This window comes from Myxocyprinus asiaticus, chromosome 2, assembly GCF_019703515.2.
Source record: "Myxocyprinus asiaticus isolate MX2 ecotype Aquarium Trade chromosome 2, UBuf_Myxa_2, whole genome shotgun sequence".
In the NCBI taxonomy this organism is placed as follows: Eukaryota; Metazoa; Chordata; class Actinopteri; order Cypriniformes; family Catostomidae; genus Myxocyprinus; species Myxocyprinus asiaticus.
The window spans coordinates 20,394,708-20,417,797 of NC_059345.1; the positions used below are offsets into that span (position 1 = coordinate 20,394,708).

Sequence of the window (23,090 nt, forward strand, 5' to 3'; positions counted from 1 at the left end):
CTTTAAAAAAAAAACAATACCAAATACTATGTTTTCTTAAAACAAAATTCCATTTCAGCATGTTTTTTTTCACCATTCAAAATTTTACTAAGTGAAATGCAGATTTATTTATTTTTTTTACCTGTGTGCTTGAGTTCTGAGGATGACTATCCAGGTCAGCCAGCATGCATGTAAGAGAGTCGATCTCTGCATCAATAGTAGATACGTGCTTTTCTGATCCTCGATTCTGAACAAACAACAGGATGTCAAATTAATAATGTTATATACGTTTAGACAGTACAATAATGACTGAATGTGGAAAACTTCTGATCTGATAAAAAAAATTATTTAATGAGAATATCATAATTATCAATCCTTGCACCTTAAGAATTTCCATGACTTATCTGTGACTTTCCCAGTTGTTTGTGAATAGTTTTTGGACAAAGAGCAATTTCTAGTCAATGAAATATTTTAGAGCTGAGCCTACCTAGGGAAAATTTATATTCACTATAGAAATTTCCATGAATTTTCCAGGCCTGAAAAATTACAATTTAAAATTCCATGATATTTCCAGTTTTGGAATATTTACACTTTACAGGTAAAGCTTCTAAGACATAGTCTTGTCCTCATTTAAATTTCATTATCATGGCTGTATCTACTCCCATTTTTGGACAAAGTTGACATGTTTTAAGAAACCTGAACCTGAATTTTAGAACCTTAAAGTAAATAACAAATAATATGAATCATGCCAAAAAACATGCCATCTTAGCATTCATTTATGCTTGATTCTGTCTTGTAATTCTCTTGTCACAAGATAGTCCTAATTGCAAATGAACATATGGGTATCACTGACATGAATCTCATGGCTGGCCATGTGAGGGCTCCAGGTTTGGTGGTCCTCCTTGGGCCCTTGGCCTGGAGTGTAGTATCGTTCTCCCATGTTGGGAGACAGAGGGCGATAGGCAGAAGACCCTGAGCGATCGTCTTGATGCTGGTGCTGCATATTTCCACCTTTTGAGCACACAAACACAGACCGACAACAGCTAAGAACAAACATTACTTCAGTCCAAGGTTATTCTTTGACTAGGACAAAGCACAATGTATGTGAACAGTATTCAAGCCTTCAAATTATATCGTTTTTAAGACTAAATTCACACAAAACATTCTCTAATATATTAAATACCATCTGTACTTGTAAGCATGCCAGTTTAAAATAAGAAGCATGTCTTAGTATTACTGTATTACAAACTGTACTAAGTACACTGTACTGAGCACTACACAGAGTTTTATAATGACCCATACTGGTTAATAAGACAGAAAGAATGATGTATAAACACTGAACATTAACTGGAAAGTTCAAATGTTATAGGGGTAGGAAGAGACTGAGTCTATGAAACAGACCCAGCCTCCATAAGTTCTCACCTGAGGGTCCAGTGGCCATATATCTTACAGGCATACTATTTCCTCCTGGTCCACCATTTTGGTCATACATGCTATATTTGGACCTCTGGTCGGGTAGAACTTTCTTAGGAGGTCTGTATAGGGCAGGACCAGTGTGAGACATTGCTGCTGTGGCTCTATCTGGGCTACCCAGAGTTCTTGGAGGGAGCCAGGTGGGGCCAGACATGCCAAGCTTCTATCAGGACAGCACAGAAGATACATTATTTCACTCTTGAGAACTGCCAAGGGTAACAAGAGTTATAATGTTGGCATATACTTGAGTGGGTCTGCAAAGAACATGTCTGTTAATTTAGAGTTCATCTTTTAGAAACTTTGAGACAAACAAACATCACAATGACTCTTTGTGCATTCTGAAAAGAATTAAAACAGGTCTTTGAAGTAAATTATTCACCTATATATGCAATAAATGACACTAAAGCCTCTTTTCCACTATCGGGCTGAACGAAACTCTGCTGCTTCGTGCCGATCCGGGCCAGTTGGCGCGGTTACGGTTTCTTTTTCCACTGTGATGCTTGAATGAACGTAATGAATACATTAGATGATGATGGCGTGAGAGGTAAACATTGGAGTGAGAGCGTTATGGAGGATGATCGCATATTCCAGTTTTTAGGACTGCTTTTCTCCTGGTTTTTACTCTACTAAAGCACAGGAAAGACATGCCCCATGTCAAAAAAAGGAAAGCAAAAAGAAAAAGGTGAGAGGTTTAGCATCTTATGCTGAGAGGTTGTGCATGCCACCAGACACTCACACACAGAAAGGAAAACATTAGCAGACTAGCTGGGGGCCTGGGTAGCTCAGTGGTAAAATATGCTGGCTACCACCCCTGGAGTTTACTAGCTCGCTAGTTCGAATCCCAGGGCGTGATTCCAGCCAGGTCTCCTAAGCAACCAAATTGGCCTGGTTGCTAGGGAGGGTAGAGTCACACAGGGTAAACTCAGGGCCTGGGTAGCTCAGTGGTAAAAGATGCTGGCTACCACCCTGGAGTTCACTAGTTCGAATCTCAGGGCATGCTGAGTGACTCCAGCCAGGTCGTTAGTGAATGGTGCTGCTCTGTTGACACAAACTCACGCACAGGCTGGTGATGCACTCGCAACTATTTTTAGCCTTCACAGCGGTGCGCAATATTTGAGCGCTACTCACGAACAGCATCTCAGGTGTAGATGCACAATAGTTTGGTTTGAGGGGCCTGGGTAGCTCAGTGGTATAGACGCTGGCTACCACACCTGGAGTTCGCTAGTTCGAATCCCAGGGCGTGCTGAGTGACTCCAGCCAGGTCTCCTAAGCAACCAAATTGGCCCGGTTGCTAGGGAGGGTAGAGTCACATGGGTAACCTTCTCGTGGTCACCATAATGTGATTCGTTCTCGGCGGGGCGCGTGGTGAGTTGAGTGCGGATGTTGCGGTGGATGGCACGAAGCCTCCACACGTGCTATGTCTCCGTGGCAACGCGCTCAACAAGCCACATGATAAGATGCGCGGGTTGATGGTCTCAGACGCGGAGGCACCCGGATTGAGGCGAATCATTACGTGACCACGAGGACTTAAAAGCGCACTGGGAATTGGGCATTCCAAAATTGGGTGAAAAAAAATAAAAAATAAAAAAATAAAACAGACTAGCTAATGCAAAAGGCATGTATAAATACAATATAATATACTATACTAGTAAACAATCATCATAAAATCATAAAAATACACCAAACAATTTTTTTTTGTCAAATTTTATTAACCTGACCAAAGCAAACTTTGCCAGCTACCTAGAAACAATAGAGTTACCTTGGTGGTGGCAAATTGACAAACGTGAGCCACCATGTACTAAAGCCATTTGACCACCACAATTGAGCACAGTTAAGTATGCTACGCTAACCATGCCGAGAAATCTGTGCCGAGCCAAACCGGGCTTAAGTGAAAATGGTATTGGATCTGCAGCTTAAGTCAATAGCTGCATTTCCACTATCGGGCCAAATAAGGGTGTGCTAGTGCGTACCAAGGCTAGTTGCGTTCCCACTATCACTTCTGGGGCTTCATCGTGCCTCCTCAGGGCCAACGGCTAATTGTCCACCAATTACCCTTGAGCCAAAGAAGGCCATCTGGGGATTGAGGCAGGGTCAATGTCGAAATGTGGAGTTTCTCTGAGTCAGGTCAAAGGGTCAGCACCAAGATACCCATTTCCAAGTTTTTCATATATAGCTACCAGCTAACCTCAACACATCAATGGAGAATATAGTCAGTACTGGTCAGTAAACAAAATCAGGGCTCTTCTGAATATTTGGGCAGATGTAAATGTGCAACGTCAGGTTGGCGGCATGTGCCGAAAAGACGACGTGATTAAGTATATTGTCGCCGATCTTTCAAATTTGTGTATCCAGAGCAACTTTTGTATCCAGATAAGGGTTCAGGGTCAGGAAAAAGTAACAAATAAAATAAATAACATTTGCAGGCACAACACAAATCAGAGTCTGATACCTCAGCTTGAGTTTCCCTCTTGCTTGTGAAATAGACGGGGTGTGTGACGTTGGCACCAAGGAGGCGTATTAAGGGGCAGCGATGCAGGGCTATTGGCCCGATGGTGGGAATGCAGATTGATTTTGGTCTCGCAGCTTGAGGTCTGAGGCTATTAGCCCCAGCTGACCAGTTGATAGCCCTGGACCGATAGTGGAAAAGTGGCTAATGACTGCAAGTCCAATAGTGCAAAACATTGTTCCACGCCACAATGTTATATGTGTGTATGTATGGTTACTACACAAAACAGGCTAATGTTTTACACTGAGTTTCCAATGGCAACCAATGGTTTCCACGATAACAACAGGTGTGAAGTTAAAAAGCAGGAAAAGGCAACCATTCACAACTGAAAGGGGAATTCCAGAGTTCCTTAGTCAAATTGCCTTTCTCTCATCTCCTCTCTCTCCCTCTCTCTCTCTGACACACACACACACACACACACACACAATTCCCACAGGTGCACAGCATTTGCGATGTATTCGTCCAGCTCATAAGTCTCCCATTGGTACAATAGCCATTGTCCCAAACACTTGGGTCAGCCATGACCATTAATATATAGAGCCCCTCCATGAAAATAAGATAGGAAACATTGTGTAATGATCAGCTTTTCACTTGAGCCACCTGGTCAAGCTCAAGAGTGTCTGCTTGACAATCTGTCCTGTGTACTGAGGAGTGTTTGTTATTATAAGCTTATGAAAACAAAGCAAACAAATCTCACAACAATATAATCTGTAAAAAATCCTATAAACATATTTTTTATTATATAGGCTTTTATTCACTATTATAGGCTATTATATTCATCTTCCGTGTTTTCTTCTTACGGAATGACAAAAAAACTGTGGATTTTCAAAAACTTGCTATGGGCCCTAATCACTGCACTGGATCACATCAACACAAGGGCCGTTCAGACAGAACACGTTATAGTGCTGTTCAGCTTGTAGACCAAAAACCCAAAAGAGAATTCGCCATGGGTTCCCTCTGGATTATCCTATGGGTTTTTATAATGGGGTTTTTGAACTTAAGGTCTGTGGTAAACATTACTTGACGAAACGTGGATGTTTTGTTCTACAACATAAATTACACACAGTCATACCTCAAACTTGAATTTTGAAGCCGCTGTGCATTTAAAAAAAAAAAAAAAAAAAAGTACATAATTCAATATGGCTTCAAAATTCAGCGCAACAGTGACTGCCCACTTTTTCAGCCGTCTGGGTTCCGGAAGTATTTTCCCCATTAATTTCTTCCATAGACTTTTAATAAAATCCTTCATTAAAGAGTTGTGAGCCACAAACCAAACCAACCAGCTCCGAGGTGAATCACAACATCACAAACTTTGTTGTGAGGCAAAAAATTATTTGAAAATCGGACATAAAGATAAAGGTACAAGGATGTGCACTTATCATCTTTCATGAATGCACAAACTACGATCCCATAAAGCATTGCGAATGATGTCACTGAATATAAAACTATGGAAATACATAAAACTTCTTATTTTTTAGGTTGTTGTTTATAAGTATAGAAACTAGTGTTGTCAAAAGTAGGGATGCACTGATCCCACTTTTTCTCTTCCGATACGATTCCGATATTGGAAATCTCAGTATCGGCTGATACCGATCCCAAGCTGATACCAGTGTTTTTTTTTTTTGCATAATCAGTTTAGAATATCTTTACATTATTGTGTGGAACTAATTGGGAGTACCCTTTAATATGTAAAGAAACACAAACCTCTAACCACACATTTCAATATAAACGTATAGCTTATTAAGAAACACTTTATTATTAACTAGTATACAGGATAATGTAGCAGCAAAATTAACAGTAATTCCAGTCTTCAAGAAACCAGTGTTTTATTTTTTTATTTTTCAAAAATGTTTCAACTTACATCTGGACTTTAAAGGATTCAGATCTCTTTTTTGTTCAATTTAGTTTTAAGACATCAGTCCACTTTTCATTCACACAGTTACTTTTTGGAACCCATTAAACTTAAATATTGTTATAAATTGTAAACAAACACTAATGATGACAATAATAATAATAATAATAATTAATAGTTATTAATATTATTATTATTTACTTTTAATTGTAATTTTAAATACAACAGTAATATATTTAAATCGTGCACTTTTTAAACCCTCACGCTTTTATTTTGACATTCTGAACTCTCCAGGAAGTCCTGTAAGTGTGTATGTTAGTAGGCAAGTTCACAGTAGTTTATTTAGCTTCTTATTCAAATTCTGGTAAAATGCACCTCTGGTGCCGTTCTAAATGCATATTATAAGTGAACCGAAATACTTTTTCTCCCAATTTGGAATGCCCAACTCCCAAAGTGCTTTTAAGTCCTCGTGGTCGCGTAGTGATTCGCCTCAGTCCGGGTGGCGGAGGACGAATCCCAGTTGCCGCCGCGTCTGAGATTGTCAACCCGCGCATCTTATCACGTGGCTTGTTGAGCGCATTGCCACGGAGACATAGCGCGTGTGGAGGCTTCACGCCATCCACCACGGCAACCACGCTCAACTCACCATGCGCCCCACCGAGAACGAACCACATTATAGCGACCACGAGGAGATTACCCCATGTGACTCTACCCTCCCTAGCAACCAGGCCAATTTGGTTGCTTAGGAGACCTGGCTGGAGTCACTCAGCACACCCTGGGATTCGAACTAGCGAACTCCAGGGGTGGTAGCCAGCGTCTTTACCACTGAGCTACCCAGGCCCCTCAAACCAAACTATTGTGCATCTACATCTGAGATGCTGTTCGTGAGTAGCGCTCAAATATCGCGCACCGCTGAGAAGGCTAAAAATAGTTGCGAGTGCATCACCAGCCTGTACGTGAGTTTGTGTCAACAGAGCAGCACCATTCACTAACACGCGTACTATATATTTACTTATTAAACACAGCCTTTTGTGATTCACAGAGCTATCGCACGTCTTCAAGTGGCTTTGAATAAATGCACGATTCATATTAACTACTTTAAATGGTTCTATTATGTCATTTTTGGAACTTGACAGTAACGAACATGAGTAACACACAGTATTTGGTATTTGGATCGGGCTCGTCGGACCGATACCCGCTCCTTCTAAAAACTTCAGTATCAGAGCCGATACCGATCCAGGTATCGGATCGGTGCATCCCTAGCCAAAAGTACCGGTACTTCGGTACCAAGTCAGTACTAAAATAAAAAAAAGATGTAATGATACCAGTGTTTCTGCAGTACTGGTAGTACCGAGCACCAACTCAATCCGGTGTTGTCTCAAAGTCTGCTCCCCCTATGTTTCGCCTTAGGTTAGTGTCCAAGTCTGTTCCCCCTATGTTTAATGGCGCTACAGGGAACACTAACCTAAGGGGAACAGACTTTGACATAACACTGGTACCAGCGTGCAATAAGACTGACACACGACAATGCTCACAGACTTAATTTGAACGTGTTCTCTGTTACTCCTTTTACACTGAAATGTACAATTAATCCAAGTGACATGTACTAATGTGATTTATTAAACCGCTGAAGTCTGCAATCTTAGCGTGGATGAGCTGCGTACTTTAAATGAATGTATAAATCCGAACGCTCAAACACTGGAAACTCCACAGACATTGAAAATAAAAAGTTATATTTTCACTTATTAAAAGTTTTAAGAATTAATTGATTACACACCATTTTGATGATTAAATTAAACTTTAAAACATGTTCTGGAAAATAATAATTATTAAACTATAATTATTAAAAATAACTAAACTTATGTGTTCAATAGCTCATGATCATATTAGCATATTTTAGCTGTGGTATCGAAATTGGTATCGAGAACCGTGAAATTTCACTGGTATCAGTACCGACTACTGAAATTTTGGTACCGTGTCAACACTAATAGATACAATATACTTCACTTTTATTGCAGAATATCCAGATATGTACAAATATATAAGTCGTTTAAGGGTGAAGGGAGACCGACTCAATTATGTCATTTACAGTGCGTCATGGGAGCGTACGGTCACTCCGAGCCACGTTTTGCAGTTTACGTTGGCCGTGGTTCTCTGATTGGTGGATATGATAATGTAGTTGTTTACCATGAATTCCACTATCAAACTTGATTTTTAAACAATGAAGTTGAGATAACGCAGACGGATGGCTTCAACGGAAGCATATACCATCGATGAACAACCTTGTAGCTCACGGTAGGTCTTTCTTTAAAGTTTTATAAGTTATCGTTGAAAGTAAATTCGTCAGTGGGCTAAATTAATGGGATTTTTACTTCTGGAACCAGACTGTTGCGATCTATTGTGTTAAAGCTCAATGCAGCACAACGAAAAGAGTAGAACGCAGGTGTCTCAAGACTTTTTAAGCAGATTTTAACAGCTTAAAGGAGCAGTATGTAACATTTACATCAAGCATTTAAAATGGGTACTGCAGTCCAATTCAAAATATTGGAGAGAGTTGTCTCCCCTCAAGGGGGTTGCCAGGTTGAGGACATGCAACAGGAACAAGCAAATTTACAATGGCATGTGACAAGCCTTACACTGCAAGTTGATCAGCTAATGTATACGTTTGTAATGTTTTTATTGTTTGCCAATTATAAACCAGCTCATGTGGATTTTATAACTCTGTCAATGTTAGCTAGATGTATTGCTGGCTTCCATGGCTGCAGCGCGCTGTGTTTGCCTGCTAACTTGTTTCAAATCTGGCAACCCGGGGTGTCGAAATACTATTGGGAAATGGGGAGTGGGCAGTATCACACAGGCTAAAACATAAACAGAAATTCCAGCCCGGAACCGACATTTCAAAGTAGAAAATACTGGCTGTAGCATTGTTTTCAGAGAAGCCAGTATTTCAACTTAGCATGTTTCCTAAATCTCTAATAACATATTATGATACTTTTATGATTTAGTACAGTAAATATATTACATATTGCACCTTTAAATGAATATTCCGGGTTCAAACCAAGTTAAGCTCAATCGACAACATTTGTGGTATAATAAATTGACTTGGCCCTTTAAAAAAAAAAAAAAAAAAAAAAAAAGTATAGCCACAAGATATAAACAGCATGTGTGTTAACATGATTTCAGTGATAAAACAGCTTACTAACCTTTTCTGTGTAAAATTATTTCCAATTTTAAAACTTTGTTGCCATGACGATGTAATGTCAACAAACCCTAAAACGACAGTAAAAATGACGATTTAAACAACTTTACAGCTCAAATAATACACGAGTTTTGACAGAAGATGAATGTAAGTGCTTTTATAAAATTATAAGCTTCAAATTTTTGCCTTTAAACCCTACAAAAATTGGCCTCATTCACTTCCATTGTAAGTGCCTGACTGTCTTTTTATTTTATTTATTTTTTTATTCATTTTTGTGGTAAATCAGCATTATGCCACAAATGCTGTTGATTGAGCTCAACTTGTATTGAACCCGAAATATTCCTTTAAGTTCTTTTAAACTTGACACGCTGTCTCAAACACGAGACTCGGCGTACCGGTCAAAGTCTTGAGCATGTTTACAAAGGAAAATGACTGAAAAACAGCACGGACGGACGCAAAATTGTGCGCGGTGTGAACGGCCCCTAGGTTTGCAACGAGAGAAATGTCTCTGCCGCCTTGCACCTGAAACAGTACAAGCTCATACTCAAAGCCGGGGATTGTGTGGCCGATGGACAACACGCATAGCAGAGATTTCCTCTTTAATAATCTATTTATTTCTGATATAACGTGTTGCAGGAACGCGAGCTTTGAGGCCACGGCTCAAATGAAAGTTACATTAACTGATAGAAACGCTGCACTCTGCCGCAGATGAACGCCACTTTCATGTAAGATCTTAGCACAAGAGTAATAATAGCAACCCATCTACGGTAACTTGTGTTAATTTAAACAATAGGACATTAACGAGTTCCCGTACCTCTTTAAAACGTTGAAGACTCCGAGTCTACCGCGCATCTGTCTGGTCTCGCCTCGTTTTCATCTGTAATATGAAATCAGCTCATGAAATCAACCAGCGAGCTGTGCCCAAGTGACTATTACTATATGACCATGCAAAGTCTTAGAACTAGATCCCCATTGCACTTACCATCCCATGCTATTTTCATGTGATCAGTTTAGCTTTAAACATAAAAAACACTTATGCAATGATAGTTAAAACTGCCTCAGCATTTAGGAAAAGCATTAAACAAGCCCTCTAGATCGTTCTGTTGGTGTGAGCATAACATATGAACACAATATCTAGTGTTAATGCTAGCAGTGCAAGTTGTCCCGATTAGCGAGATCGTTGTTTTTAAACTCTCGCCCTCACTTATACGGGACCATTCTATAAAAAAGCTTTGCCCGCTGTATTTTGAGGATACCCCAAATAAACTTGTGAGCTACTCTTTTTGTTGTCTGTCGGTTGCATTTAGTAATCTACTTTACCAGGAGGATCCAGCAGCGGCTGACATAGGCCTGTATGAAGCAGTCCAAACGCGTGACGTCAGGCCGTTGTGAAGCGTATATATATGTGAAGCACGAGCTGTGCGTGTCCCGTATTAGAATGACATACGGTGCCGATTTTAGCAAAAATGGAGAGAGAAAGAGAGATTTATTTGACCTAATCCTAAACATATCACTTGTCCTGAAACGAGAAGGCATGTTTAGCTGTTTTCAGTTTTTTCATTTTAATAAATGAATCACTTCACTTGCATCCTATTTTTCCTCTTTGGATATACTTAAATCAGATAGGGCTAAACCCATTAAATAATCCTCAAAACTGTAACACACATGCTTAATCTGCATGAGTTTGTTCTGACAATGCTACATTTGCATGCACGAAATAATCTGTTACTTGCATTACAGTCAGACTCCAACACACACACACACACACACAAAAACAAGGTCATTACCCTTACTTAATTTTTTACAAGTAATTTAATGTCTTTCAGTCAGATTAACCCTTAAATGCATGGGAATCTCAGCAAACACCATTACATATTTGGGTCTTTAGAGACCCCGAACAAATATCTATCACAAATGGATCTACAAAATGCACAGATATTTTTCAAATATTTTCTAAACAATTAGAAAATAATAGAATAAAATATATTGTGATGTTTTATTTTCCATATATCAAAGAAATAGTGCAACAAGTCAGGACAAATCTAGAACAGGATTTGGTACTTTCACACTGAAATTTCATGAGACGCAACAGTCTGTCAAACACACATTGAGCTTCACATAACACATAAGACACACATAAATATTTTTTCAGGCACTTATAAAGTCTAAATAGATGCACAACTTACATAATTTCAGTAGTACACCCAAATAACAATAGCCAAATAATACTGTTCATGTGTTGTACTTGATATAGTTTACTTCCATGTTGCTTCTTCATCAAACAGCAATGTCAAATGTAAATCCAGTCAATCACTGAAATAACAGCGCCACCTTGAGTAAGAAATAGCATTTATAATATGTACTTTATGTGTACATACTGATGGAATACTGATAAATCACTATTGTTTTTTGTGATTAACATTTTTTATTAATACTTACAATAATAAAGAAAAGCAAAAACATATTTATTTAAGCAATATCACACGAGTAAGAGTGCGATATGGCCCTACATCAGCACTGCTGTAATTTGGCCGCAGGCCGAGTGCCGTAGGTAATCACAGCAGTGCTGATGTAGGGCCATATAGCACGATTGCGAGTGTGATATTGCTTATATACAACAGTTCAGTGAACAAGTAAATTAAAAAAAATGAGGAAAAACCGAGTACGGTCATGAAAACGCATTTGTGCATGGAACTACTTTATTACGCGACGGATCAGAATCTGCCGTTGCTGGTTCAAACCAAATGATGCATCCAAGCCTCCGTTAGTAATTCAAAAATTTCACTTCAGAAATAGTATCACGGCTTGTGCTGTTTCTAACAAGTTATTGGATAAACAAGGATGGATGGATGTGTGTGTGTGAGAAAGAGAGAGTGTGTGTGTGTGTGTGTGTGTGTGTGTGTGAGAGAGAGAGAGAGAGAGAGAGAGAGACGGACTGGGAAGAAAATTCGGCCTGGGATTTTACATAGAAACTGGCCCAGAAGTTGTTGAGCAAATATCTGAGACCGAATGCATAATAATAAAACAAAATCTTGGGTAGGCCTAGCCCACCTTTGTCAATCGGCCTATGTAACTTATTGAAATGTAATCTTGGACGCTTACCATTCCAAATGAAGGACTTCGTTTTGCTATCAAATTGCTTGAAATAAGAGAGGGGGACATCTACAGGGAGAGACTGTAGCAGGTAGTTACATTTTGGAATACAATTCATTTTAATAACATTAACCTTCCCAATCATAGATAAATGTAATGAAGCCCACCTGCCCACATCACTCGAAAAACGTTTTATTAAGGGGTCAAAATTAACTCTAACTAAATCAGACAAATTTTCTGGGAATAAAAAGCCCAAATACTTAATGCCATGTCTGGGCCACAGGAAGGTGCCCAGCTGAAAAGTCGTTACTTGGCAGTATGCTGTCAGAGCCAAAGCTTCGGATTTAGACCAATTGACTCTGTATCCTGAGAACTTAGAAAAGCAATTAATAATTCTATGGAGGCAAGGCATAGATCTAGAGGGGTCGGAGACGAATAATAAAATATCATCTGCGTAAAGCAAACGCTTATGCGCCACACCTCCCGCCATCACCCCTGGAAAATCATCCTCCTTTCTTATCGCAGCTGCTAATGGTTCCAGGGCAAGACAGAACAATAATGGGGAAAGAGGGCAACCCTGCCGGGTGCCCCTATCCAGAGTAAAATTATCTGAAATTAATCCATTTGTTTGTTCTGCTGCTAACGGGTGTCTAAAGTAACTTAATCCATCCAATAAACATACTCCCAAACCCATACATTTCCAAAATCTTAAAAAGATAATCCCATTCTTCCATATCAAACGTCTTTTCGGCGTCAAGTGAGATGTCAGCGACCGGTGTCTGATCATTCGCCACTGACCACATGATATTGATGAAATGCCTAATGTTATCAGAAGAGCTGCAGCCCCAAATAAACCACACCTGATCTATATGTATAAGAGATAACTTCATCGATTAGCCAAATACGAAAATGTTTGACAATATTTTAACATCTAGCTGGATCAGGGAAATTGGACGGTAACTCTTTACTCGCTTGGATCTTTGTCCTTTTTAAGAATCAGACTGATCTGGGCTTGTGTCATGGTTGGCGGAAGCTTTCCGTTCTTTAATTATTCCGTATAAACTTCTAGCAAAAGTGGAGCCAGTTCTGTAGCATAAGATCTAAAAAACTCAGTGGCAAAGCTGTCTGGCCCTGGAAACTTGCCTGTAGGCAAGGCCTTAATTACCTCGCCAAGCTCCTCTAAGGTTATCTCAGAATCAAGAGAATTTTTTGCTCAGTCATCAGATTAGGGAGTTCTAAAGGTTCCACAAAATTTCTAATATCTTCATCAGTAGACGAAGACGTGAAACTATAGAGATCAAGATAGAATACTTTAAAAGCATTATTAATATCAATGGCCGAGGAAAAAACGTCACCACCAGCAGATTTCACTGAGGGAATAGTAGAAAAAGACCCCGACTCATAGTATGACTGTCTTGCCCTGAATAGCCAAAACTCCACCTTCCGCGACAAAATAGTATTATATCTGTATTTCAATTGGGTCAATACTCTGAGGCCATCAGATGACATTCAGATGACATTCAGCTGAATTGACCCAATGACATTGGGTCAATTCAGCCTCGGCACTTTTAATATTCCCTTCCAATTCCACGAGTTTGAGCTTTGGATTTTTTGTTGAATGAGGCATACTGTATGATCCGGCCCCTAAGAACCGCTTTAAGTGCCTCCCAAGCCACGCCCACAGAGGATACTGAGGACCAGTTGGTCTCCATATAAACACTGATTTCAGCCTTTAACATTTGTTGGAAATAAGGATTTTGCAAAAGGGATACATTAAAGTGCCAACTATATGATTTCTTTTTCTCCATATGTGGCAACACCTCTAAACACTTCAGGGCATGATCTGAGACTGAAATTTTTCCAATTGAGCAATCAACAACAGATGAAATGATGGACTATTCTATCTAATCTATTCTAGAATAAATCTTATGGACTGAAGAAAAAATGTATAGTCCCTAACCGCTGGGTTCAAAAGTCTCCAAATATCTGTAAGACCAAGATTTTTACACATCCTGTGAAGCGTCAATGTTGCTCTGGGGGGCTTACACACTTTTGAGTCCATCAAAAGATTAAAGTCTCCTCCCAATATTATATCATGAGGGGTGCCAGCGGCCTGCAACATCCCTTCAAGCTCTATAAAAAAGCCCTGATCATCAGCGTTAGGTGCATAAATATTAGCCAAAATCAACCTTTGCCCCTGAATTTCTGCTAAAACAATAATGACTCTTCCTAATTTATCTTTAATCTGTTTGAGACATTTGAATTGTACATGTTTATTTATCAATGTAATGACTCCCCTGCTCTTACTTGAGCCAGCACTAAAGAAAACATGTCCACCTCATATCTTCCCAAAATTTTCAGCTTCCTGCGGGGAAAGATGTGTTTCTTGAAGAAACACTATATCATATTTCTTACATTAAGAAAATAAATAACCTTCCCTCTTTTTATGGGGTGCCCCAACCATTCACATTCTACGTGGAGAGAGAATATCCACTCATATTAACATTTGACATTTTGACATATTAGAAAAAATAGATTGTGTCAAAAATAAAATTATAAAGACCACATTCTCCATTAGTGCAACAAACAACCCCTGAACTTCCCCAGAAAAAAAAAAAACGTGCACATTAACCACGCGCACGACAGCGCCAACTGGCGTCCATCCCTCTAAACTCAAACAGTCCATGTACGCCTACGAGTGTCCCCGAGACAACTTTACCATTGGATCGCTCAAGTCCGGTGCTTCAATAAAAATTTTGTGAGACAGAATTACACAGCAAAAAATAGTCTATAAAACAAACTCCAGCCAATAAACGGAACAAACACAAAAAACATGTAGATTCATCCTAGCGGAACCAGCACAAAAAAAAAAGAAAAAAAAAGAAAAGAAGGGGCTGTTCAGTTCTTTGGGCAGTCAAACGAATGTTCAGTAAGCTGGCCCGATACATGAGTACAACAAAAAACCCAATCACTCCAAAGTCCTGCAAGAGATATTCCACTAAACAAACACCAGGCCACAGGAGGCATAAGCACCATAAACATGCAGATTTATCCACAAGCTGTCCCAAAGAAATGATATTACACAAAACAAACTCCAGCCACTAGGCAGAACCAGCACAAAAAGAGATGAAAAAGGCACCCAGCTTCCTTGGACAGTCAAGTGAATGTTCACTGAGTCAGGCCCACTAAACTGCAACATGAAAGTCACAAAATGGCTTACTCACTCCAATGTTTTTATGAAGGACAGTGCTTGCTGTGGGCATGTAAATTCTCTACGTCCATCCTTAGCATTTATTCTCAGTTTGGCCAGAAAAAAAAGAGCAAACACAACTTTCTGTTGATGCAAGAGTGTCTTGCATTCCTGGAATCGATCACGTTTCTCTCTTGTCGAATTCGCAAAGTCTAGGAACAAGAAAATGCTGTCGTTTTTCCAAGAAAGCTTTCCTTTACTCCTCGCCTCATGTAACACAAGATCTTTATCGGATGATCTCAGAAATTTGGCCAGAATTGATCGGGGCCTGTCTCCCTCCACGGATCTCTGAGCCGGGACTCTGTGAGCTCGCTCGATTTCCAGCTTATGGCCTGTTATATCGAGCAGACTTGGGAAGAGCTCATCTAGGAATTTTACCTACAGTTTTTCCCAAATGCTTTGCAAATCCACCTTAGTCGCTAGCGGATTAGCAGCTAATTCCCTCTCCAATGACTCCAGATAATCGATCCGTTTCTCGACGTCCCCCATTCTTGTAACCAACTCAATGAATTTCGACTCCATGGCCGTAATCGAACGACGTATAACAGCAAGATCCTCCAAGTCCGCTACAACCTTCGTCAGCATCACCGACATGCTGGACAGTTGACGCTGGATTTCTCCCGCCGCACCGTCCAAAGTGAGTCCCTGGTCTGCGGCCCTGTCTGGGGTATCAGCTTGAGCACGTAAGTGTCTTTTAATATCTCCAGAGCAGGAGGATTTTGAATTCTTTGACATATTGTCTTCATAGAACAGATAAGAATCAGGATGTATCGAATCTCACCGGTTTATGACACAAATAGTAATAAAACTAGCAAAGTGCACAGAGCTCGCCGTTCACACGTCCAACCCTCGCATGGCACCACCGGCACCTCATAAATCACCATTGTTGTTAATTCACTGTTGCACAGAAAGTCAACGTGAATATAGTACTAATTTCTCTTGTAATAAACAAAGAAATAGACATCATATGATAAACTTACTGTATATAGATATGAAATAATCATAAAAATATAATTTATGGATGTGCAAAAAAAAAAAAAAAAAAAAGAAAAAAGAAAAGAAAATGATACTCTTAAATACCTAGGCTCTCTAATAACCCTATACACTTTTGGCCATTATAATTATTTGTTTTATTTATTTATTTATCTATTTATTTAGATAAATAGTAAGCAACAGACTGTCCGTTCTCATTGTTGTTCTGACAATAGGCTATCTCTGTCAATTTGAGAAAAGTCAAAAGGTGTAAGATAATTCTTGGAAAGTTGAAATCCTCTCCTCAAACTTCAACCAGTATAGCATTACTAAAAAGCATTGTATGAGCCTAAGTAGATCGTAGAAACCATTGGCGCAAATGGTCTCTATGATCAACTTAAGCTTGCAATGTTTCTGGGAAACGTAGCCCAGGTCATTTCAAATAAGTGAATGGTGCATTTTAGTAGTCTGGAAAAGACTAATCTATTGATGCAATCAACAACAAGTACCTCTATATGATCAATGCACATTTTATGGGAAAATGGCTTGTAGGCTTAATTAAAAAAACAAAAACAAAAAACAACTTCCATTTGGGAAAAGTTGATTTATCTCAAATTTACATCATATATAGACATTTTGATCTTGATTTATTCTGTAAACAAACTGTAAACTCCCCTTTAAAGGAATAGTTCACCCAAAAATGAAAATTATTTCATCATTTACTCAGATTATCCCAGATGTGTATGACTTTCTTTCTTCTGCTGAAAGGTAGAATAAAAGTAATTCATAAGACTCCAGTGGTTAAATCCATATATTCAGAAGCGATATGATAAGTGTGGGTGAGAAACAGATCAATATTTAAGTCCTTTTTTTAACATAAATCTCCACTATCACCTTTACTTTCACATTCTTCTTATGTTTTTTGGCAATTTGCATTCTTCATGCATATTGCCACCTACTGGTTGGGGCTGGTCAAAGGTGTAGATTTATAGAAAAAAAGGACTTCAGTATTGATCTGTTTCTCACCCACACCTATCATATAGCTTCTGAAGACATGGATTTAACCACTGAAGTCATATGGATTACATTTAATTCTGCCTTGATGTGATTTTTTGAAGATGCAAAGAACTGGCCACCAGAAAGAAAGTCATACACATCTGGGATGGCATGAGGTTGAGTAAATGATAAGATAATTTTCATTTTTGGGTGAATTATTCCTTTAAGTAACATGCTATACTATGATTTTCAGTGTAATACTTATTTATTCCCAGAGGTTTGGTTAAATTCTCTGATTGAAATAATTTTTTTTCTCTGTAATATGTATGCTTGCTGACAGGGATATGAATAGGGTATTGTTATTTGTGGGGATTTTTCTTAGATCCTTTGCAGATTATTTTTAATGTTGCATTAGTTTCTATGAATAGCCGTGTAACTCATGACCTAAATGATCTTCCAAATTTTTAGCTACAGACAATTCAGCAAACATCTTGATAACTTGGCTGCTAAGACATCTAATGATCCTGACCCAGTGTTTTAAGATAGAAACATTGTTCTCTATGTAAGTAGCAAACAATGTTTTGTCTTTGAGCTTTTCTTGGGCTTTGGAATGTTAATCATTTCTGGCTCCTTCATGGTGTATCTTTTTTCAAACGTTTCCTTTCCAACACGCAAGATTCGTCCAACATCTCGTGTTCTAGGATCTTGGATCCTCCTAAACCACTACAGCACACATACAGTATATAGTGCATGCTTTTGCATCTCACTCTCAACGTATGATCCTTTTTAATACATCCTAATTTTCTTCATTGTCAATTTTTTTATTCATATCCCAAGCACCTCCTCTACCTTCCTCGAGAAGATAAACAACCCCCATTTTCCCCACTCCTCACCGGATGAGCTCAAAGCATGTCCTTTTATGTCCCTATTTCTCGGCTTCAACAGGAAGAGGCAATTTGTGATTTTTTCTGCAATTATATCTTATAGTGGTGCTGTTAATCTTTGTCATTTGAGCCAAGTAGCGTTGATGGTTCTCGAAGATAAACAGTTTGAAGTATTGCAGTTTTTTTTTTTCACAGAAAACACAAATTGGCATTTTTGTGAAAAGCCTTAAACTTTTTTATAATCGTCAATTGCACTTCCAGTGACTCAACTACGTACTAAATTACAGCTTCAAAAACCAATCAGAGAGTATTAGACTTTATATTAACAGCAAGAGCAACATAAGCACAATCCAGCAGTTCCAGCCCACTCAAGCTGCACTGCAGGACACCAGCCGAGAAACCCAGCTCTGGGGATCTGATCTGGATAACTGTGCTGCTGCCAGTCTGACAGACTGGATGGTTTCCGCTAATTGGCTGAACTTGTTTAGTAATGGTCTCACTTTCCTCGGCCGCCCCCTCTCTTCCGTTGCTCGCACAATGCCTGGAAGTCGCCTAGACCCACATCTCCCTCTCTGTTTTTTTCTTCTGTTGTTTATTCTCTCTTTCTTTTTTCCCCTGCAACAAAGACACAATTGATTCAGCCACCATCAAAACAAACAGGAGCACAAGGAAGGACACACACACGCTCTCAACACCCTTGTCCAAAAGATACTTCCGACTCACATTAACATGCACGATGCATGCTTAAACACAAACAAAGGAAGAATCCTGTATTTGCATAATGACCTCTCAAAACAGCTCTTTTATGTTGTTTTGTGACAGCGATACATTATTAGACTACTTGACATAAACGAGGAGTATAGTAAATTATTTTTGCTAATATAAGAAATTAATGGAATTTCCAAAATTCAGGAGATGTTTGAATTCTTCTGCAGGTATAGATGTAAATATTTCAAGTATTTGTGTTTTAGTATGTAGTTTTTTTAGTCTCAATTATAAGTGTATTATTTCTCCTTCTTTAGAATTAAAGGGATAGTTCACCAAAAAATGAAAATTTTCTCATCATTTACTCACACTTATGCCATCCCAGATGTGTATGATTTTCTTTCTTCTGAACACAATCGAAGATTTTTAGAAAAATATTTCAGCTCTGAATGCCCATACAATGAAAGTGAATGGTGGTCAGAACTTTGAAGGTCCAAAAAGCACATAAAGGCAGCATAAAAATAATCCACACAAATCCAGTGGTTAAATCCATATCGTCAGAAGCGATATGATAGGTGTGGGTGAGAAACAGATTAATATCTAAGTATTTTATATATATATATATATACTATAAATTATCCTCCCTGCCCAGTAGGTGGCAATATGCACAAAGAATGCAAATCACCAAAAACAAAAGAAAAAGAATGTGAAAATGAAAGTGAAAGTGGAGATTTATAGTAAAAAAATAAATGACTTAAATATTGTTTTATTTCTCACTCACACCTATCATATAGATCCTGAAAATATGGATTTAATCACAGGAGTCTTATGGATAACTTTTAAGCCTTTGGATCTTTCAAATTCTGGCCACCATTCACTTGCATTTTATGGACCTACAGAGCTGAGATGTTCTTCTAAAAATCTTCGTTTTGTGTTCAGCAGAAGAAAAAAAAATAGTCATACACATCTGGGATGGCATAAATGTAAATTATGAGAGAATTTTCATTTTTGGGTGAACTATACCTTTAAACAAATCTTTTAAGATACTTTTTTAAATCTTTTATATCTATTCTTCAATAATTCTATATTACAAATAACATGATCTGATATATAGAGTATATACACCGATCAGCCACAACATTAAAACCACCTGCCTAATATTGTGTAGGTCCCCTTCGTGCACCAAAACAGCGCCAACCCGCATCTCAGAATAGCATTCTGAGATGATATTCTTCTCACCACAATTGTACAGAGCGGTTATCTGAGTTTCCGTAGACTTTGTCAGTTTGAACCAGTCTGGCTATTCTCTGGTGTCCTCTCTCATCAGCAAGGCATTTCCGGGGGCCTGGGTAACTCAGCAAGTATTGACGCTGACTACCACCCCTGGAGTGCAAGTTCGAATCCAGGGTGTACTGAGTGACTCCAGCCAGGTCTCCCAAGCAACCAAATTGGCCCGGTTGCTAGGGAGGGTAGAGTCACATAGGGTAACCTTCTCGTGGTCGCAATTAGTGGTTCTCGTTCTCTATGGGGCGCGTGGTAAGTTGTGCGTGGATCGCGGAGGGTAGCATGAGCCTCCACATGCTGTGAGTCTCTGCGGTGTCATGCATAGCGAGCCACGTGATAAGATGCACGGATTGACTGTCTCAGAAGCGGAGGCAACTGAGACTTGTCCTCTGCCACCTAGATTGAGGTGAGTAACCGCGCCACCACGAGGACCTACTAAGTAGTGGGAATTGGGCATTCCAAATTGGGGAGAAAAGGGGATAAAAAAAAAACTAAAACAAAAAACAACATTGCATTTCCAGCCGCAGAACTACCGCTCACTGGATGTTTTTTGTTTTTGGCACCATTTGGAGTAAATTCTAGAGACTGTTGTGTGTGAAAATCCCAGGATATCAGCAGTTACAGAAATACTTAAACTGGCAGCAACAATCATCCATACGATTATCTAATCAGCCAATCGTGTGGCAGCAGTGCAGTGCATAAAATCATGCAGATACAGGTCTGGAGCTTCAGTTAATGTTCACATCAACCTTCAGAATGGGGAAAAAATGTGATCTCAGTGATTTGGACCGTGGTATGATTGTTAGTGTCAAATGGGCTGGTTTGAGTATTTCTGTAACTGCTGATCTCCTGAGATTTTCACACACAACAGTCTCTAGAATTTACTCAGAATGGTGCCAAAAGCAACAACAACAAAAAAACATCCAGTGAGCGGCAGTTCTGTGGACGGAAGTTCACCCCAAAATGAAATTTATGTCATCATTTACACAAATTAACAAAAGATGTTAGCCAGAATGTCAGCCTCACCCTTATGAAAATCAAGAGTTCATGGCAAATTTGCAGCAAACTTGCCGCAAATTCGGCACTGATAATTTTCACACGCAAATGAGCTTCGCTGCAAATTGTACAATGTTGCCAAAGGTTTGCCAGAGGTTCACCACTACCGGCGAAGAGCTGCAAACTTCTGGCAAACATTTGCGGCGAGTTTAGATTTTTTTTTTTTGTAGTCAACATTTACTTTCATTGCATCTTTATTCTATACATTGAAAGTGAATGTCGACTGAGGCTAACGTTCTGCCAAGCATCTTTTATGTTCCATGGAAAAAGTTTTACGGGTTTGGAACAGCATAAGTGTAAGTAAATTGTAAGTACATTTTTTATTTTTTGGTGAACTATCCCTTTAACAAGCTAGCTAAGTTGCTAACAAGTTAACAATTCAGCTAAGCTGGTAACAAGCCAACAAGTGTGTGTGGTCAAGATATTATTGCATGTGTCTGTGCCGACTAGTGATTTTGCCTTAAAAACCCTCTCCATGAACCATGAGTGAAGAAGATGGGATGACTTTCCGCTTGTTTTTAAGCTATTGGAGACCTACGGGTCCCCAAATCCCCTGTCTCATTCTCCTGCCTGCTTTATTGACGGATGTCCTGCACAGGCGTTTCATCCCTGTCTCTGCCTGTGTGTGTGTATGTGTTCATATAATTGTATGTGTCTCACAGGAAGCCTTAAGGGGGGGAGGGGGTGCTAGGCTGTAGAGTGGAGGGGTTGTTCCATAGTTCCTGCACATCTGCGCGCTACATTTCTCTAGGTGTCACTCAGTTGTTTTTCAATCGTGAGAGAGGGATACTACCATATCACTTTTTTAAAACTCTCCCATTTCCTTCCCCTCTTTGCCCATAACAAGCTTCCAGAAGCACACACACATACACTCCTGTCACAGGAAGCCAGACTGAGGATTCCAGCAACCCTTGAGAGAGGCAGCTTAGGCCAAATCTGTCCGTACCTGCTGACCTGGCCGCATTCACTGAGTTTCTTATCTTGGGTCAGAACTAAGGTCATGGCCTTTCTTTCTGAGCCCATGTTCACGTTCAGCCTGGTTCAATCAGTCTTCTCAAAATGATTTAGGAAGTAACTCTCTAGACTCACTTGAGATGGCCTACTTAGATTACTGATGTATCTTTACTGCAGTGCAGTATTTTGAGTTGAGTAAAATCAAGCATAGAGAAGACTGTTTTATTACTATTTCCAGGTTTAATTCAATAGGCCTTTAATTAGTGGTGCTTGCTAAGGTAAGCATCACTTCTAACCCCAAGTATTAAAATGTAATGCCATTATTGTCCCACACTGTTTGCGCTACAGACATAAATATTCACTTTTTCAACATTGAACCAAACAGTTCTGAGCACGGTGAGTTACGGTTCCAGTAGCATTTCCACTTGTGCACAGTATGGAAAGTTTACAAACTGTTCCCAGCCTGGATTGTTCAGCACAGTAACTATACTCAAGACAGAGAACCATTCTGGTGGAATGGCTTTACTGAAATGGCGACTCACAATTTGTCTCTCATCAGGTCCAGGACCCCCAGGTGGTCCGTGGAAAATTTGAGAGGGAAAAAAGAATATACTGACTGAAAAAAGAAAAAGTGAGAGTTTTATTTTAATGAGAACCTTAGCTTTGCACACTATGATTTGTATTGTCCTTTGTGACTATTGCTTGTCAGGGTTCAGTATGATCCCTGTGAGATCTTGGGTAAAAGCCATGGCACACTGTGTGACATTATGTCTGACTGTACAATACACATCGTAACTAAAACCTTGGTTCCAATCGTTCTGATTCACAGCACTGACTTGGTGATTTATTTTTGATTTGGCCATTGTTGGACCAGTGCTGCAAAAGAC

General features: G+C 39.4%; 1 protein-coding gene across 6 annotated transcripts in view; it reads right to left on the bottom strand.

The window, feature by feature from the left end:
• Nucleotides 1-10,396, bottom strand: part of LOC127415445 (thyroid receptor-interacting protein 6-like) — a 28,917-nt gene extending 18,521 nt beyond the window's left edge. Inside the window, exons 1-5 of one of the 6 annotated variants that reach the window (XM_051654195.1) lie at nt 10,325-10,396; nt 9,824-9,886; nt 1,402-1,615; nt 833-990; nt 122-226 (exon numbers count right to left, since the gene is read on the bottom strand). In XM_051654195.1, the coding sequence (XP_051510155.1) occupies nt 122-226; nt 833-990; nt 1,402-1,606 (468 nt within the window). In that variant the 5' untranslated portion in view covers nt 1,607-1,615; nt 9,824-9,886; nt 10,325-10,396. Of the gene's footprint in view, nt 1-121; nt 227-832; nt 991-1,401; nt 1,616-9,013; nt 9,081-9,823; nt 9,887-9,991; nt 10,294-10,324 lie in introns of those variants that run through there. The other 5 variants (XM_051654175.1, XM_051654205.1, XM_051654214.1 and 2 more) reach the window with 5 other exon arrangements.
• Between the last annotated feature and the right edge of the window lie 12,694 nt (nt 10,397-23,090).